At 41.5% G+C, this 20,656-nt stretch overlaps 1 protein-coding gene across 1 annotated transcript; it reads right to left on the bottom strand.

Moving 5' to 3' along the window:
- Positions 1-1,219: 1,219 nt before the first annotated feature.
- tmem91 (transmembrane protein 91) lies at positions 1,220-20,226 on the bottom strand. The gene is made up of 4 exons (XM_034867283.1): positions 19,629-20,226; positions 8,685-10,284; positions 4,664-4,810; positions 1,220-1,469 (listed from the first exon to the last, which is right to left on the bottom strand). The coding sequence occupies exons 2-4, from the start codon at positions 9,129-9,131 to the stop codon at positions 1,314-1,316; spliced, it is 750 nt and encodes a 249-aa protein (XP_034723174.1). The 5' UTR covers positions 9,132-10,284; positions 19,629-20,226; the 3' UTR covers positions 1,220-1,313.
- Between the last annotated feature and the right edge of the window lie 430 nt (positions 20,227-20,656).

Genomic DNA, 20,656 nt, shown 5'->3' with positions numbered 1-20,656 from the left:
AAGTTGAAATGTGTCCTAATCCAATAAGAAGTTACTATAATCTATAGAGCTCAACAGTGACCGTCCACTTTTCCCCATTCAATTGCTCCATTGACGTTTCATGAAATGCTTACTTAAAGAGTTTAAAGCCTCGAACCAAGCCACTGAGCTATGAGATGAATCCTGACCATAAAACCTTTTGATTTGGATTAAAAAAAAAATTGTTGAAAACTGATAAAAAGGCAAAAGGTACAACACTGTGTACACAAACCATCATATGGCGTTTTTCCATTAATGGCGGTGCCCCGTCCTCCTTCCATTGCAGATGAGCACCTCCTCATGCGTGAGGTGAGCGTGGCTGCTCGTCCCAGCAGGAAACTGCCGTGACCCAACGCAACACACACACAGAACCTTGAATGTGTGTTGTTTTTGATTCTTGACATGTGCCTGTTGTCACCAATGTTGATGCAGTGAATAGTGACGATTCTCTCCTGCCAATCAGAATTCTGCAGGTTTTTGTGTCACCTTTTGGTATCGCCTCAGCTCGCTGGTACTGCAAATGAGGTAGTACTAAAAAAAGTACCTGTAAGCAGGTACCAGAGACTTTTTTTCGTAAAGGAAAACCAAAAGAGGTGAGTCGAGTCAAGGAGGTAGGGAGCAGCTCGCTATAGCTGTTTGCGGCTTCATTTCCATGACAACAGAAAGCTCTACCAATAACAAAAACGTCACTGTTATGCTTAGGATTGCGGGTAGTGTAGTATTTCTCTGTTGCTTTGCGAATAAAACATGTTTTTTCTGAAAACAAGATGGATTTCATATGGAACAGAATTCTTTGTTTTTCCCACCTCACAGCTCGTGGTCAGTCTAGCTTAGAGGCTAATTATTAAAAAACCTTTTGGAGAAAATTAACCCTCCATATCGCGATATTTTGTCCCCCACAATGGCCACGCCAAGACCCGCTGTTCAATAGCTACTATTGGCCAGGCGTCCATGCTTAGGTAACGTAACCTTTGTAATTTGTTCAGGTCCTATCCCCTAACCAAGGCTATTTTAACAATAACCACTCAAGGTCAAATGCCTAATACATCCATGCTATGGCATGGATGTACTATGCCATAGTGGGATTCATAATTTTTTGTCTGGAACAACACTGCTCAGCTCTTTAATATACGAGCTCTCGCGTTGTTTTCACTGTCTTTTTCCAGCTCGCTGTAGATAAAACATGAGGACAGACAAAGACTGTGATTATTTCACATTTACAGGTGATGCGTTGTGTTGATAATATCCATGAGATGTAAGAGGTCTTTAGTTTTTTGTGTGTGTATGAGTTGCTTTTATGGTGGCTTTCCAGACAGGTAGGAAATCAATGCAGCGATGGCACAGATGTACGTTATGATTCCGAACACGATGGAGAGCACTGAGAGCCACAGAGCCTGGCGAGACGCGGCGTTGGCGCCCTGGAAATCCCCCTGAGCCGAGGCCTTGTTGGTCTGGAGGAGAAAGGAGAGGGAGATGAGGATTAGAGGGGGGGAAAGAAGAGGAGAGAGGGGCATTCATCATAATTTGTCATGGTCCTCCCTGGCCTTCACTCTCCAACTCATTCATATCACACGCTAAGCCCAGCGATGGTGGAAGAAGTATTCAGATCCTTTACTTAAGTAAAAGAATTAATACCACTATTAAAATACTCTTTTACAAGTAGAAGTCATGCATTAAAAATGTTACTTTAATAAAAGAATGTAAGTACAATCAGGAAAATGTACTTAAAGTATCCAAAGTAAAAGTACTTGATGCAGAAAAATCTTACCATTTTAGACAGAGTGTGTTTAAAGTTCTAATCATCTCAGCTGGAGTTGTAGGCCCTTTTATTGTTAGCTAGTTTTATTTATAATAAAACATCAGAGGTTATAAACTACATGTGTTTTGTGTGCAGAAATCTTCTTGTGTAACTAAAGCTGTCTGATGAATGTAGTGGAGTAAATAGTACAATATTTCTCTGAAATGTAGCAGAGTAGAAAGAGAACGTGGCAAGAAAAAAAAGACCCAAGTAAAATATAAGTACCTCAACATTTGAATGAATAAATTAATTTATTAATGTATTGGTTGTAACCAAAGGGTAGGGTCAGAAGTTTCAGCTTATATCAGCCCCCCCCCCACTCATATTTTTAACAGTTACAAACCCATTTTCAAGGAAAGAATTTAGGAGAAACAACAAGTAAAAAAACATATACAGTACACTTACCCAGACAACATTCTACATACATGCATACATACAATGTGTTTGCATATGCATACATATACTCCTACATATACCCATAAGGGTCAGTACAATATACTGTATATTGCCACCATAAGGTGAATAATATCCTAAATAATGATGATAACCCTAATGATAATGATGTTCATCATCACCATCACCATTATCAACATCCTCACAGACTACTACTACTCAATGTCTGTACTTATCTAGTGTCATGTCTTTGAAACCTTAACTTGAAGACAACCCTAAATGTGAAGACATTCCTAATATGTTTTAATTCCTCTGGTAATGCGTTCCATAACCTCACGCCACAGACAGATATGCACTTGCTTTTCATCCCTGTGTTACTCAGTTGTTGTGTGTTTCCAACTGAGTTCGCCTCTAAGGGCATAACCCTGATCTCTTTCTCTCAACATGGCTTGTATGTTGCGAAGAAGAAGGTAATTTCTAGCTTAATACAGAACTTATGCAGTTTTTTGGTTCACCAGGTCCATGTATTTCAGTTTTTTTGACTTTAGAAATAATGAATTGTTATGATCAGTGAAGCCAACATTTACAATTCCCATTGCTCTTTTCTGAACTGTACACACTGTCTGGGTGGGTGTCACACTGAGTGGTTTTACAGGCATTACCCCAAATCTCAACACAGTAAGTTAAATACGGTAGAATCAGTCTTAATCTTAATCTTAGGTACATTCCACTATGAAGCCCATATTCTGTTCCGTCTTTGAATCACACCCTGCGTTTGTGCCATGATCATCACTTTCTCCGTCTTCCACCCCACACACACACACACACACACACACGCACACCCTTCTCCTTCTCTGGTCCATGTCTTTGACTCTGACCTCTGTTTCAGGTAGCACTCAACCATATTGGAATTCTATCACCTTGGGGCTTCTTGTTATGACTCTAATTAAACCCTAATGAAGGCCATTGATCTAATGAAAAGCCCTCCCCCCGCACTGCTGGAAGGATGCCTTTTTAAACCAGGGGCCTCTAGTAACTACAGATAGAGATGTTGGGAGCTTTTCCACATTGCCAGTGTAATGTCGACTGATGGGATAGTTTTGCTCTATATTTCCACCAGCTTTGTCTTAGAAGAGATTGATCAGACACTGATTTTGGACAACTTAAGGAGAGAAAATAAATGAGCTAGCATTGAAAATATGAACATTATGACACAGTGATTATGTATCTGGACACCTGCCACTGATGTAAAGCACCGAATAAAAGGAAGAATACTGTTAATAACAAAACAATTATACTGCTATTAACCGTATCTTTTCCATTATTCTAGGGTTTGCATCAGTAGGCCGGTGTATAGATCAGTGGGCTATAGCCCTCATTTTGGATTGTTGTTAAATCAATTTTGAAATAGGAAGTTAATCTGATTGTTTCCTTTTGAACTCCGGTTGAAATATACCTGAAAACCCCAAAGCAAACAGAAAAAACCTTCGTTGTTGGGTATGCCTTTACTGTTTTTTTGCAATTGTAGACAGTAAATTGTGTTTTGTATATTAGTGATTAGTCACCTATTGATGGTTTTGGTCTTGGTCAACTACGATTTCTTTATTCATTCATCTTTATTTATGCTTTTTCATGCTGAACGTACTGTATGTAAGATTTATATAAAACTACTGAGCAGGCCCAAAGAATCTGCATGTTTTTATTTTATTTTATTTTTTACAGTTTTCAGTGGTGAACCAGAATGAAAATCTGCAACTTTTAGCGTTTTTTTCTGCTGAGGTGGAGATGTATTAACATTCTAAGTTTAATTTCTTTTTTTTTTTTATAATTTTGCAGATCTGTTGATTAAATCAACTAATCAATTAGTCGACAAAATGATATGAGTGTTAGAATAAAAATGTCTTTAATCAAGGACAGCCCTGTTTTTTTTTAAACATCTAAATGAAGCTTTTCTATGAATACTCAGTAGGAACTATGAGACAGAGAGACTGTGATTCTAAAATGTAAACGTAAAAAATCTTTGATGCATATTTACTTTGGATTGGACAGATCTGTGCTGTTTCAATGCTCTTGTGGCATAATCTTTCAAACCTAGGTGTAATCCTCCCTGACTCAACCTTAACCCAACTCAATGTCCACACTTTGCGCAGCACCTAAGAAACTGGACCCGTTATTCCACACACACTGCAGAGGGGGAGAAATCCCCCGTGGCTGTTAACTACAGTGCCATGTTGTATCATGTCAGCTCAGGACAGACTCTGTGTGTGTGTGTGTGTGTGTGTGTTTGTGTGTGTATATTTGTGTGTGTGTGTGTGTGTGTGTGTGTGCGCGTGTCTTCCTGTCTTTGTGTGCATGAGTGCGTGTGTGTCTCTCTGTCTGTTTGTGTGTGCGTGTATGCATGCATGTGTCTGTCTGTGTCTTTGTGTGTGTGTGTGTGTGTGTGTGTGTGTGTACCTTCTGTGAAAGGTAAAAGGCAGCGATGCCCAGTGGCCAGAAGCAGCAGAGCATGGAGAAGAAGGCGAGACCCAGGTAGTCCTGAGGGATCATCGGAGGGAAGTGGCTCTCACTGTCTGTATCACTGAAGTCATCAATAGACGAGTCCTGTGGTTCACACAGAGTGCATATCAGGAGGAGTTCAAGTTATATTCCCCCCCCACCAAAAATAAATAAATTCTAATGCCATCTGCTTATTTAGGTAGTTTTGCTTTTGTTGCCCAAGTTTTAATGTTTCTGCCTCCACACAAATACAATTTTCCAGCAATTGAACATCATATTTAAAAATAAATAAATAAATCAACAGCAATATCTTTACATAAAGAATTTCCCCATAACTCTAGATACTCCACAGAACACACTGTGAACCTTTTTATTTTAATTTTATTCAGAGATCTATGTGCTATCCAGAGTAACTGGGACATGGATTCCGGGAAGACACGCTGAATATATGCTACATTTTTAAAATGTCATTTTTAAATTCCTTTCAACTCTGTGGCAGCCCACTGCTCTTCATCTGCATTGTGCAGTAGTTAGTCATACTGTGTGTTGGCCCACTCGCTTGTATCAGTTTTATTGAGGTCAAAGAAGCAAAACAGAAACTATTTGCATAGTTAGATACCACTATAAGGATAAGTGAGACATGTATTTTTTTATAATTGGACTCAGAGTCAAGCATAGTCATTCCTTAAGTGAGTGTTTGACAATGTTGAGTATTATTTCTTTTAAAAGTTGCATTAAACATACAAAGATAATATGTTCTAAGTGACTGTTTTACGGGAGCATTCACAATGGGATTTTGGTTTTGTTTGTTGCGTTCAACTGTGAAATTTTTCTGGTGCCTGTAAGACAATGTGACTGAATGGGGTTAGTGTGGATGTGCACTAGCTCTGCTGACCGCAGGCCATTCGTGACTCGCGCATCTTTTTGAAACAGCTGGACATTCGATCTGACTTCATCTCTCACGCCGACCCTGTCATATTACTCTACGTGTTTTATTTTGTGTAAGAAATAATTGTGGATTTTTGCAAAAATTCTCCCGTACCATTTTGGCAAATGCTTAAAAGAAAAAAAAAATCTATCTCTGCTTCTAACCACTAAAAAAGATTACATTAATATTACACACACTTTAGTTCAAAAAATGATGAAAAATTTTCTGCTTGTCATTCACACCTGTCTAGAATTATTCTCATACATCAGGAGTAGTGGTCGAACACGTATTCAGATCCTTTACTACAGTAAAAGTACTCATACTACACCGTGAACTGTTGGAAGTTAAAGTGCTGCATTAAAAATGTTACTTAAGTAAAAGTATGTAAGTATCATCAGGAAAATGTACTTAAAGTATTAAAAGTAAAAGGACTAAAGATAAATCGTCCCATTTTAGAAAGTGTAAAGAATCCAACCAGTTGTGTGTATAAAGGTCTAATCATCTCAGCTGGACTCGTAGGAAGTTCTATTGTTGGCTACTTTCATTTATAATAAAACATCAGATTGTACAAACTACATGTGTTTTTTGTGCAGTAATCTTAATGTGTAAAGTAACTCATGACTAAAGCGGTCTGATGAATGTAGTGGAGTAAAAACTTCAATATTTCTATTATTTATAAGTAGAAGTAGAAAGTGGCATGAAAAGAAGTAAAGTACAAGTACCTCAACATTTGTACTTCCGTACAGTAGTTGAGTAAATGTACTAAGCTATATTCCACCACTGATCAGGAGTGATCTTTCTGGAGCATTTTTTGTCGACATGATGCAGTTGTCATGCCAACAGGGAAACCTCGAAGCCAAAAGCCAGACGGACGCTGTGTTGGTGTGTACAGTCACTCAGGACTCCTGCTCTGGCATCGTACAGTATTGATTAGCTATATGATTAGCATTGTATAGTATTGATTAGCTAGGTGATAAGCATCATATAGTATTGATTAGCTCCCCAGTTTGAGTCGTCTAACTAAAGCGTGTGAAGTGAAACAAAGGAGGAGAAGGAGAGGCTGTGTTGTGACTCTTTGAGGTCACTGCAAAGTTGTAATCCCAGAGGCTTGCGGCTGTGCATGCCAGCACGACTGCCAGCATTCACAATGAGCTTGGTGTTTCGTGTGCTGTTCTTTTGTCCTTGTGGAGCAAACTCCTCTTAACTTTGTAGCAGCCTCTTGATTTGAATGGTTTGCGGTACTTCTGTACTACTGTTTGTCCACTGGCTTGTGTTTGTAATCAAAGTAGTCTGGATCAACGGAAGTACATGTCTAGGATAAAGCTTAACATCAAAATATCACAAATGGCAACAAATTGAAGATGATTTTGAGAAGATCATTTGGATGGTGCAACAAGGCAGGCCTGCTTGGTCCCTTTGGGGAATGATTGTAAAGATTTACAAAGAATATGTTTACAGCATTTCCTCTCAAACTGGGAGGTTTTGGGACAGATTGGTGGGATTGCTGTGGACTAAGTACACACGGAGATACACTGGTATGAGCTAATGAGGTTTAACCATGTATCAGCTAATTTAAATAGCTCACAATACTGTATAAACAGTAAACTTCTTTTAATATTGTATCAGGAGTTTTCTCTTGCAGGGTGCAAAACAAGTTCCTTCCTGAGACCATTTAGACGAGACTCAGTCGCTGCGTGCGGAGCTTAGTGGTGCCCAAGACGATTGGGATTGGTTTAAAGAAATGCAAACAACCCAGAGTTTTTTTTTTTTTAACTATCCCAGAATGCATTAGTGGTGTAGCCAGACCTTACTCCACAGCGCTGTGGAGATAGAGCTGGCTATGTGAGACTAAATCAAAGTAATAATTGTAAAACAGCCTTTAGCCTTTTAACTCACCATGGATAATTAGACCTTTTGATACAACCTTGCAGAGAGACTTTTCATAATAATCTCAACAACCAGCGGCTACTTACATGTGCCATTTACAGCATATACGTTCTCATGTCCTTAAAACATCAAATGACCATTGTAGTGAGTCTTAAAGCTAATTTAAATTTCACTTTAGGGTGGGCTTTGCTCAGTGATCTATGAAATAGAACTGGCATCCTCCATCACTGCTGTAGTGTGCTGACCTAGAGCAGCTTTATGTAATCTGCCTGTTTGACAGCAAGCATTCTATTGCTGCCTACTTCTGCAATGCATTGCTCATATGTCTATTTTAAGTTCCTCTTCTGAATCTGAACAGAGAATATGAATCTCTCTTGCTTTTTATGCAAAACTCCATCAAACAAAAACAAAAAATGGATGTGGTATAAATTAGATGGAAAGATATGATGATTATTTATGTGTAGAGATGAAAGAATTAGCCAATGATTTGATAAATATTTGGTTTAATCTTCTCAGTCATTTATCCATCCATAATGCCAACCTATTTAAAACACACTTGTAGATGTCCGCTTGGACTCTGGGACAACACACTGGTAGTTTTTCACTATTTTCTGACGCCTAACAGGCAAGACAATAATCGTTTGTTTCAATCATATTTATGTGTTACAAGTTATTCTCTTGAACATCTGCAAAAAATGGAATGAGCTGCTCTGCTTTCCTATTAGGGCTCGGTTAAAATAATTGTTCTCCAATAAAAAAAATAGTTTGAATGATCTCATATATCAAATAATAAAATCCTAAAATTTGAAGTTTTTATATATGCCTTTTCCCCATTTATGTCCACTATAAATGAAAACTGTTTAAAAAACATTTAGCGAATCCCTACTGACAACATTAACCTGTATTTGAGGGGTTGATTTATGCTTGTACAATGTACAGCTTATGTTCTCTAAAAATAGCTTCTATATGAACTTTCCCTAACCTAATTGATATTGAATTGAAACGGGACCGTCTGACTCAGAATCAAATCGATCCAGGAAATCATTGGCGATGCGGGCCCTCTTTCCTTTATGAGATTGTCATAATTTTGTTTAAAATGAATGCTTGATATTACAGTGTGGAACATAAGAATGTGGTCCACACCACGTCAGTGGGATGACTTACGTCAGAGTCGGGAAGCAAGTCATCCTCATCGTCCACGCTGTACGCCTCGCTGTGGAAGTCCTGCGTCTCGGCCAGCAGCTTCCTCTCCAGGGTGGAGCCGGGCCGAATGTCCACAAAGGTGGTCTCCAGGTAGTCTTTGCTGAGCAGGGAGTCAGAGTGTCCCCAGATGGGGGCCGCTGGGTAGAAGGACTCCAGTGTGCGTGGTAAGGAGCAAGGGTCCAGTAGCTGCTGCTGCTGAAGCTCCGGGGGATGTCCACAATAGCTCCTCCACGCAAACGGAGGGTAGGCCCTGTCCTCCTCACACCTAACCAAGACGCCCCGAAATGTCCCGCCAGGAGCCTGTCCGTTCGCGGGCCCCGGCCCAAATCCCAGCCCCGGAGCTGTTGCCCGGCTGTTATTGGGGCCTTCTCCCAAAAGAGGGTGCTCCAGCTCATCTAAATTCTCCATCCCTCTTTTTTAATACCAACAAGAGGCCACTACATCAACAACCACAATGTAATCTTCAAATCAATGTGCGGCGCGTCTCCCTAAAGAGCGCCCAATCGGTTTATGCAAAGGCAGCTGCTTTGGTGGCTTTAGTGTTTCAGTGATAATCCATCTTAAATCCTATTCCTTAATTTTTCAAAGTTATTATAGGCCTCGGTCAAGAGGCCAAAAACACATGCTAGGTTTATAAAATATCCAGTGGTAGCTTTCTCCAGTGTGCTATGTATGGGATGTGCTGAAACTGTGTAAGGGATCCTCTTTTCCTCACATGTCATAAGCTATTTGTCTCAGGGCTGTAATGGTCGCCCCACGTCTTTCATTTCACATGATTGAATGCGTCAGTGTTCATGATGATAATGTTGGCTACTTTCTTTCTCGTACAATATGGAAATGTCAGTTCTGATGATGGAGGACCTTGATTAGCCCCAGCTAGACTAAGAAAAACACTGTGCGATGGGATTTGCCCTCAGCGACTCATGGAAAATGTCTCTTGCAATCACATGTAAAGTCTTAATCTAAGCACAATGTCATGTTATTAGCATGAAAGCTTGGAATGTCAATCTGCCCCTGCAACCGTTGTGGATGGAAACGGCCAATGAGTTGAGAAATGATTGCAAAGAGAAAAACAAAAACGACTTTCAGTCTGTTGGGACATACAGCAGTGTGTTTTTTTTTTCACCAACACTGCTTTTACAGGCCAAAGGCAGCCCGCTTTCAAATGACTGGAGTGACGCACAGCGGGGTGTTTTGCAGCTGGAATATGCACAACCTCAGGCAGCAGTCAAACTAGTGGTGCAATGAAAGGATTGGGGCCATATTTGAGGGCAGTTAATCTGTAAAAGCAATGAGTCTCCAGAAATAGAATCCTACGGTGCACATCGGCAGGTCAGCGTGCCTGCCAACATGCCTGTCCTCTGTTGTTGCTGCAGGAAGCAATAATGAAGAAATCAAAGTCCTCCTCTGTTGATTTATGGCCGTGGGTTTGCTGTGTGCCACGGCAGCGCTCCTTTGGGACATGTATTTTTAATGTATCCCGTCCACCTTAAGAGGGTTCCATTTGGGACAGACGAGGAGTCAGACAGCTCTTTTTCCAGTGTGACAAGGACAATGAGGTCTGTTAAGAGAAGAACAAGGTCACACATAATATTTAGATTTCACAGCTTAACTCCAGTTTGGACCACAGAGGTGATATTCCTCACACACACACACACACACGCTGCCTTCAAGGGCTGCATGATATGAGGAAACCATGCAACAAACGTCGTTGAGTATCACAATTAAATAAAAAGATATTAAAGTGTTCTCATCTAAAGAATGGCATTTTCATTATAAAGTGCAGTTTTGTGCAAGTCGAAAAAAATCTCTTTTATAGTATCTTTCGCGATATGTCACAGCCTTTCATGATGTTCATTGCGCCAGTTGATATCGAATATGTAAAAAAAGATATATTGTGCCTTCTACCTTTCACAGAAGTTACAAACACTACTTGGGCTACATGCCTAAACCTAACCCCTGTCCCCAAATTCCCATTAGACGTTAGATCCACAGCAATTCAAAGCAGGGCTCAATAAGCAGTATACAGAAACGTTATTAGCTTGAAATTCTCAAACTGAAGCCGGGAATCTCAGTGTGAAATGGGGGACCCTGCTCGGTCATGAAATATATAGTAAAATATGTAGTAAAGTATATAGTAAATGAATACACCTAGCAGATTAGAGTGATTTGGAAGATGTCTTATGGAGATAACACTGTCCTGAGTGCACCTGAAAGAAACTACCCAAAAATAAATGGTTAACCTCACAGGGACCAGCTTCATGTCCCCAGGAGGAGGGTGAGATTGTTTTGTAGTTTATTTTTGCAGTAATATTCATAGTACCAGACTACAGCATACAAAATAATAGGGTACTGAGTAGTAAAGTAGTTACCAGTGTTTCTGCCTGGCTCAGTATGTGTGAGAGGAAGGCCTGTCAAAGACATGTGGGATGAGAACAACCAAATGGTGAATGAGGAGTGTAGTAAATTACAGAGAGCCAGAGCAGACACACAGCAGGGGCGGAGCCAGACGTTGGAAACATTCAGGGCCCGGTTCAAACCTAGAGAGGATCCAGGGCCACGCTCCATTTACGGCAGCTTTATGCAATATTTTGCAAGCCATTTGATAATAGAAAGCCTAAAATCTGTACATGATGTACATGAACACAACAAATGTTGAGAGGATGGTTCATTTGTGCTGCTGCCACCTTAAAGGGGGCAAAAATTGTCCGACATGTGACGCTAATTTTAGTTTTTTGTTGTCTTTTTTGGCCTTTAGTGATTGGACAGATTAAGAGGTAAGAGGGAGAGAGAATGGGAATAACATAAAGCAAAGGGACGCAGGTCAGAAATGAACCCGCCTTGGGAACTCAGTCATCCCCCCCCCCCCCCCCCCCCCCCCCCCCCCCCCCCCCCCCCACCCCCCCCGTCCCCCAAGTCCAACGCCCTTGTCCATTCATTGGGGTACCCCAACACTGAGCTAAGCAGGTACCCCCTGACGTTTCTATTTTTAAGTCAGATAACAGCATTACTAATGACATAGAACAAATAGTGATATTTCCTCAGTAGTAGAAGTTTGCTCCATTGATTGGCCGGTCAAGTTAGAGAGACTAAGAGGAAAAAGTTATTTTAAAAACCTAAAAGATTTAGGGCTTTTGAGATAACATTAGTGGCTAGAGCCCCATAAAAAGAAGGTTTAATCAGCCGAGACTCAGCAGAGTATTCAGTCTGTTCCACTCCTTGGCTGCAATGCAGTTTGCTGACCGAAACATGACGAAGAAGAAGAAGAAGTAGAAGGGCTTTAACTCTTTTCATATTGGCATTTTACATTTTGCAATTCAGGCATTTCAGTGTTGATGGTGATCTTTATACATTATACATATGCCCTGCGTAGTGTGGCTACATTATATTAACATGTAAATTCTTTTTTAAAATTTGCCCAGCTTAGTGTATATGTGTTAGCAGTGCTTACCTATCTAGCAAAAACCCTGCCTCTCACCTAATGCATGCTGGGATAGGCTCCAGCCCCCAGTGACCCTGCACAGGATAAGCTGCTTAGAAAACGGATGAATGCTTAGACATATGCACCTGATTGCCCCATAACACGGACGTGCTAAGTGACGTGGCTCCGTGGTAGAGCGGTAACATGCCAACCGGAAAGGTTGGTGATTCGATCCTGCAGTCCCAAGTTGGGCAAGACACTAACCAAATAACAATTTGGTCAAAAATTGTCTGTTTGTTAAATGTGAATATTTTCTAGTTTCTTCTCTTGTCTGTGACAGTAAACCGAGTTGACGAAAAAACTATGAATCCATTAATCTTGAAAACAATCGTCAGATTAATCAACAATGAAAATAATGGTTAGTTGCAGCTCTATTCCAAACTGAGGAGATCTAAAATTAGCACCTTACTGAGTGGTGGGGAAATGCTACTGTGAGCTGACAACTGAGGAGAGATCAAAAACGTCTCTGTACAGGGTCTTTTCATTCCCTGTGGAATTAGAATCAGTAATTTCAACAAACGACATAATGTCTCATCAGTAAGTATTCATTCTGCATGGTGGAGTGCTTCACAGGCTCCAGATCAATTCAATGACTCGTTATTGCACCCTTCGCTGCACAGCACAGAGAAAAAAAAGGGAATAATTGGGTCTCTTTGGGCTGGCGTGGTGCTGAGGGCTGCATTCTGCTCTGCACGCTGACACTGCTTCGCCGTGCAAAGAACCCCCCCCCCCCCCCCCCCCCCCCCCCCACTCTTTATGGAGGGTTAGTACCTCTCACATTGAACACGCTGACTGATCGTTCAACACAGTGACGTCAGCCACCGCTCTGAGCAAAGTGCCTCCCCCTCACACACATCTGGGCATATGGTGTGTGTAGGCCTACTGCACACACGCACTCGGCTCTCTAATATTTGTAGCACTTCAGCAGCCTTCCCTTTCTCTTCCGCCCCGCCTCCCTCCCAATCGCTGCAGCTTCATTCCCGGAGAGATGCACTCAGCTTTATTACAGCCCACCCTCCCTCCTGCACCCCTAGCCCATCCACCACAAAAAGACTTCTGTCAGCTGTATTATAAGCCGGCCTACTCTTCTGATTCTGCAACACTCATAAAACATCCAGTCAGGTAGAGGGAAGGTTGCAAGGACGTCGCTGCAAATCACCACCGACACTTTTACAAGAGCGGCTCTTCTCTGCCTCCCTATCTCTCTCCTTTTCTAGCGTGGTGCTTTGTCATACACATACACAACCACACATTTGCTCAGTTCCCTCCATTACTTCCACCCCTCTTCTTTCGCTTTTGATCTGACTCCTTCCGTTCTTCATAATCCAGCCAATACATTCAGCAAAGCCACTGTACCAAACTTAAAACCTGCCTTTCCCTGTACAATTTCTGCTTGCTGCACGAAAAGAGATCTTGTTCTTAAGACGTGGAAAAGTGCAACCAAAGTAGAAAAAGAGCTTTAAACCCGTCTCAGAAGCAGAGAACTGTTGCTGCTGACTCTTATATAGATTTTCAGCAACTCTGCAGTCTTTTTGACACACACCGCCTCTCTGCCTCTCAAGCACGTACACACTCATGTACAGAGCTGAAAGTATTTCTGTTATATTCAGATTAAGGCGATTCCTGATACAGAGAACACACTCGAAGAAAAGAAATGGCATAGTGACTGTAGGAAACTGGCGCTGTAAACGCCTGTAGGCTCTAATAAAAAGACGTATTGAAGAACAACGATGTGAGGCTGATAAGACCACAGCAAGCTTTGAGATGTGCCAAACACAAATTTTTAAAAGCCCAAGTGGTGCTATTGATTGTATTTCCAAACCCTTTTCTCACTATATCTTCCTCTTTGATCTGTGTGGAGTGACTGACAAGAGCAGAGAGGAAACTGAACAGAAAAGATAAGCAAAAAACAGGCAGTGGCGTGGAGCACGTTGCACAGCTCGTGAAGCCCAAAGTAACATCATGTTCCTATGGAAACAAATTCACCATGGAGTGGAGTGCTCACTGCAGGATAAATGAAGCAGAGGCTAATTTGCCATTTCAGTACTGTTCCTCGGCTTGGCTTGATAATAACTGGATGAGATGATTTCAATGTAGCCTTGCCATTCAGTAAGGATGTGTTGATTTCACATTAGACTGCAAAGGATGGATCATTTCCACATAATAATAACAGCATAAGCTCATAATAATGAGCGCAGTCACACCGGGTGCTGAACCCCTCTGTGCAGAATATGTGTGTGACAGTGTGACCTCATATATCAGTCCACGGTATGCCCTGCTCTAACCTCAGAAACACACACACAGACACACACATAAACACACACACTACTCACACAGCTGGTGCTTATGTGTAATGAGGCCCGAGGAAAGAGAAGTTACCCATCTGCAATATGTTGAAAATGGCTCCAGCATCTTTGCAGAGCGTGTTGTATGTTGTACTCAGTGTTCTGTTATGTGCATCTATGAGTGTCATGGGACACATTGTACAGAGACTGGCTATATCTCACAATGCTGTGTTGGTCATGTAGTTTTGTGTGTGTGTGTGTGTGTGTGTGTGTGTGTGTGCGTGTGTCATGTGTGCTTCAGTATCTTCTTCAGCTGCATTTTGCAATACTCTCCAGGGTTTCCATGGATGGATGTGTATGCTTGTATGTCGATGTTGACCATGTTATACACAGGTACTTCCCAAACACAATGAACAGAACAACGCTATTTTACTGTAAACTGGGGCTTTAGTTTGATCATGTAGGACAACATTTCTATTGGGAGGGTTTCATGTTTTACACATTGCTAAGATCTGAGGACGCTGTTTTTACAACAAAGTGCATGGTAAAACACTGCAACACATTTATGTTTTATCACCAATAGAGGTTTTTCACCAATGTGACGCACCGGGCTGTAACCGGTGTAATCAACTGAACGGAGTACAGAGGAGTATTGTGCACTTTGGATACTTTAAGTGAATGTAGCCATGTACAAACAACAGAAAAGCATCCAAGATGCAAAGGCATATAGGGAAGGACATGCAGCAAAAAGGCTGTAGATATATTTGAACCCATAATGCTGCTAAGGACTCAGTCTTTATATGGCGCACACTCTACCGGGTGAGCTACAGGTCACCCCAATTAGACAGATTCAAACAAATCTCCAACCTTTTTAGATTCTAAACCACCAATTAAAAATGGAAAACAAATGCAACAATTAGTTTGAAGGTGCAATATGTAATACTGAAAGCTATGATTAATATAGTTACTGCAGTACAAATTGAAAATACTGGAGAGAGTTGTCTCCCCCGCGCCCTCCTCCCCAGACTCAAAGTTCACGTTGGTTGCCAGGCTGAGACAGTAGCATCCAACAATGTTGCTAGATGCTTGTGTCGCATGGCCAGACATTACTCCACAGCACAGCAGAGTAGCTAACACTAGATGCTGGCTATAATGTCATAAAAGCCCGTGCCTACGCGAGACTCTTTACCCGCCTGTACCTGACTGACAGACACACCTTAGCTTAGAATTACAGTAGGATCTGCCTAAACCGCAACAACCTCGGGGTGGCAGTAGCTCAGTCCATAGGGAGTTGGGTTGGGAACTGGAGGGTCACTGGTTCAAATCCCCGTATGGACCCAAAAAGTTGGGAGCGTGGATCGGTGGCTGGAGAGATGCCAGTTCACCTCCTGGGCACTGCCAGGTGCCCTTGAGCAAGGCACAGCACCCCCCCCCCGCCCGCTCAGGGCACTGATTCAGCTGGCAGCCCACTCACTCTGACATCTCTCCATGTATAGGTCCTGAGCATGTGTGTGTATTTCAGGCCTGTGTGTGTGAGTACTAACAAAAGTGTGTACACAGAGTGTAGTGCAGTAATTTCCCCATTGGGGACTAATAAACAAATTATTAATTAATTATTAACCTGGTCCTCCTCTCCACGCACCAGACAGACACACTTTGGCTTAGAATTACGGTAGGAACGACAAAAAATACCACTACCATGCCCTTTTTCAGCCGACTGAAATACACGCTTTATTTGCTTAGAATTGCGGCAGCAACGGCTAAACACACTGCAAACTCACGGTCCTCTCTTCCCGATTTACAGTCCCTCCCCCCGGTTTGAAATAACTCACCGTAGTCAGCCACAAACAGGCTACAAAGTGTAAACAGCCGTGGCCCGCTTGCCTCGTCTTTCCTTAACTTTAGCAGTTGGAAGGGTTAGCAGTTAGCAGGGTTAGCATAGCGCCGTTAGCAAGGACAAGTCAGGATCACTTTATTGTTTTTGCGAGTAACCAACTCAGGTATTGATAAAATAGGAAATGACAAAATGCCCGTCTCTTGTGGACGTTATAAATTAGCCTGAAGCTAATGCTTAGCTACTTAGCCTCTTGTTCAAGAGGAAATTAGCCAACTCGGCATCCTTTTGGGCTCTAAGCTTTTCTCCATCTTTCAAATACATCTCCAATATTTACCCGGGGTTTCTTACGTCTCTGGTCACACAACTGTTAGAAACATGCCGTATTTTTTAAGACGAGTGGAATACAGCTCTGTTGATCCTGTTTGTTTGTAGTTGTAGCACACTGGGTTTACATTTTTACAGGTATTTCTGGCAACCCGACCTGGCTGTCAAACTGGACAGTTGATAGTGTCAACCCCCCGATGTAAGTCACGTGGGGCGGCTGTGGCTCAGTGGTAGAGCGGTTGCCTGCCAATCGGAAGGTTGATGGTTCGATCCTCGCCCCTGCAGTCATTGTCCAAGTGTCCATGGGCAGGACACTGAACCCCAAGTTGCCCCCGGTGCTGCGCATCGGAGTGTGAATGTGTGTGAATGTTTATCTGGTGAGCAGGTGGCACCTTGTACGGCAGCCCCAGCCACAGTGTATGAATGTGTGTGAATGGTGAATGTTTCCTGTAGATGTAAAAGCGCTTTGAGTAGTCGTTAAGACTGGAAAAGCGCTATATAAATACAGCACAGCACATTTACGTGCAGATATGAGTTGTGCGTGCGTCACTTTGCGACAAGTAGCATACAAGATCCTGACGAGAGCTTTCTGTAATGTCAATACAGTAAGAAATGGACCTACTTAACAAACTTTATTCCCTGCTGGTTACAAGTTAGCAATTAAACACAACTAAAGTTGTCAGTTGGATGGCGTTTTGAGCTAACATTAGCAATCAAACTGTCATTGATAGCCAAAACGTGTTTGAAACAATTCCCATCTTCTGTTACTGTTTGTTATAAGAAAAGTTTATTATTTCATGGATTTCACAATTTTCAGTATGACACATTACGCCGTAAACCGTTTAAATCTGAGCATTCACTCACAACTCACAACTGCACTTGACCAGAGCCGGTCTGACTCGACTTTCCTCAGGTACGACATGTTATGCCATAAACCGTTAACATCTGAGCATGGGTGACTAAAATCTGCACTCGACTTTCATCGGGGAGTGACAGATACCAACACACAGGCCAAAACTCTGTCACGGAACGGATAAAAAAGGACGAGAAAATACTAGCATTAAACTAGTCATAGCTGATGACACATTGGGGTAATTTCTGGATTTATTAAAGTAGGCTAAATATATTACATATTGGACCTTTAAGTAAAACATTTAAGAAAATGTTGTTGTTGTAACTTTCAACACAATGGTAAAAAGCTCTGACAAGAGTTGCCGTAGCTAAACAATGACATTTTATTTACAGCCAGAAACAACTATTATGGAGTGTTGTACAACGTGTGCAATTTTGTTGGCTAGTGGCAGTCTCAGTGTATTTATGTATATACATGTATGTATGGATGGATGGATGTGTGTATTTATGAGTGTGTGTGTGTGTGGAATTCTTTAAACAGCAGATATGGTTTCTCCAAGACAAATTTCCTTCGGGACAGTACAATCTATTTTAGTCCCTTATGCTCCCAAATTCTTGACTTGAGTGAAAATTATATTCATGCAATAAACACTTTATGAAAAATGGTGGCTTACACCCGCATGTTAGTGTTTGACTATATATCAGTTTTATATTAGTAATTTGGTAAAGCCTCTGAAAATGTATGTGAACAATGAGAATTGCCACACTGTTGAAAAGAGGCTCAACAGGAACAATGCAAAGGCTGATGTCATCTAGTCTGTTTACATCTGTGTAATGACACTGTGTGTCTGTGTGTGTGTGTTTAATTAATCAATTAGCCTCTCACAGATATGCACGCACGCGCACACACACACAAACACACACACACACACATACACACAGGTCATTAAACAAGTATAGAGCACAGTGAGCGGAGAAAATAGCTGCTCTTAATCAAGCATGCGTGTCCCTTTTTTCTACAATGTCCCCTGATACACATTTTACATTTCACATGTGATCTCACAAATCACATTCAATCAGGGTTCAGGAATGCTGCATGAGCGTGCCTTGGTTTCATATATTCCTGCACTCCAGGCTTGTGCTACAGCAGTAAATAGCAATAGCAACATAAACAATGGAGCAGAGCTGTGTAGAGCTGGTTGCTCTGCTGCTGTTGGGGTTCCACTCCATAGCAACATATCCTTTATTGTACTGTATATATTCATAAATATACACAGAGAATATGAATCTTCAGTTTTATAAAATAATGAACTGAGGAGCTCTCACTTCTGCCTACAGTAGGTGATATCACATCCTCTGTTTTAATTTTACAGTAACATAAAAAGCGTCTCACTCGCAAAGAAACCGATTTAGATTATTGACATCAGAAACACAACCATAATTAATAAATCCCCTTTCTCGAACATCAGCCTTGGATCAATAAATCAATTGGATCAATTAAATAGTTTGATGTCAAAACAGAGATCCTCTTAAAGGATCAGTGTGTAGGATTTAAGATCTATTGGCAATATGATATTAATAACAATGTTTTCATTACTGTATAATCACTCTGTGATCTGAAAAGAATGTTGGGTTTTTGCTACCTTGTATTATCTTACAATATTTGAGATGAGGATTGTATGCTCTCTCCACCCATCACAAAAGATATTCATAGTAAAAGAACTATAAGAGATGAAAACGCACAATTACATCAATAACCTAAACATTATTAACATGTAAGAATTGGAAGCTTAGCTGTAATTATCATAATAATAATAGTAATAATAATAAAAATATGTTAGTGCTTGGTTATTGCAATTACACTAATCAATAAAGTTAATTTTAATGATATAAAGCGTTTACTGGTAGACTGGCGGTTTAATAAAGCTAACAGTATTGCTTTCACTATTTATATTTTTGTTTTATTTTAATGTATAACTCACGGTGGGGTGGTTTTGAGGGAACAATAACAATAACATTTGGAATATGAAACGTTAGCAATCAAAGGTCAAAGATTATTCGAGGAAACAAATGCAGTCAGAACACAGCTCAGGGTTTCCTATGGGTTCCTTTAAATATTTCCTCACCTTTACGTTGGCAACGGATCCGTCCTGTCCTGTCCTGTCTTGTCCTGTCCTGTCCTGTCCCGTCTTCGGTTCGAGTCCCCTGAGAAGACACGGGGAATCCCGTTTATACCATCCACACACGGCTGACTGCTCCACACTGATCAAATGGTTTGCTTGTGTTTGGCGTGGGCATGTGCAAAATGTGTGTGAGAGTCTGTGTGTGTGCGTGCGTGCGTGTGTGTGTGAGGTTATGTATCCTACACGTGTTTAGGTGGGAGAGGGAATGCGTGCGCTGAGTCACAGAGAGTCAAACATCCGTCCGTCGAGCGGTGCTGATGCGGCGGTGAATGCATGCGGATGGCCCCTGCATCAGCCTCCACCTGTGCAGCGGTGGTGTGGGTGGTGTGGGTGGTGTGCATGCTCTGTCAGAGAGTCCCCTTCCCCCTGCACAGCATCCTCTCTCGCACCGTGCTCGGCTCGCTCTCTGTCCTCGCAGACAGGAGAAGGTAGGCTATCTGATTAATCCCTGTTGCGGTTGCACTGCGTCTTACACGGTGTCAACTTTCTTCTGCCACTCTCAGCTTTTCTCTGACTTCGCAAACACAGCTCTCTCTCTCTCTCTCTCTCTCTCTTTCTCTCTATCTTACTCTCCCCCTTTTGCCTTTCCTCAATTGTACTACCTTATTAAGGCGGAAATACTGGGTCCTAAAGCCTACTTGAGCATGTGTGTGTTGTGTTTCAATTGCTCAGAAGGTCCTCACAAGGATAGTACTAACAACACCCACAGGCAAAGTGAGGACATTTTGCCTTTTCTTACTTCCTTAATCCTTCTGCTGGCTTCCCTTTGACCATGAAAAACGTTTTGCAGAAGTTTTTTCAATGAATATTTTTTTTTTTTTTGTAAATTTGATTTTTTTTCATCAATTTTGCCACTTTTTTCAACATTGTTGTTGACCCAAAGACAACATGAGGTAAATGATGATTAGTAGGGTCAGGGCTTTTTTATGGGTTGGAATCAGGATTGGGGTTAAGACTTCAGCGGAAAGTGG

The sequence above is a fragment of the Etheostoma cragini genome, chromosome 3 (genome assembly GCF_013103735.1).
Source record: "Etheostoma cragini isolate CJK2018 chromosome 3, CSU_Ecrag_1.0, whole genome shotgun sequence".
In the NCBI taxonomy this organism is placed as follows: domain Eukaryota; kingdom Metazoa; phylum Chordata; class Actinopteri; order Perciformes; family Percidae; genus Etheostoma; species Etheostoma cragini.
This window is presented reverse-complemented; position numbering and strand designations above follow the sequence as displayed.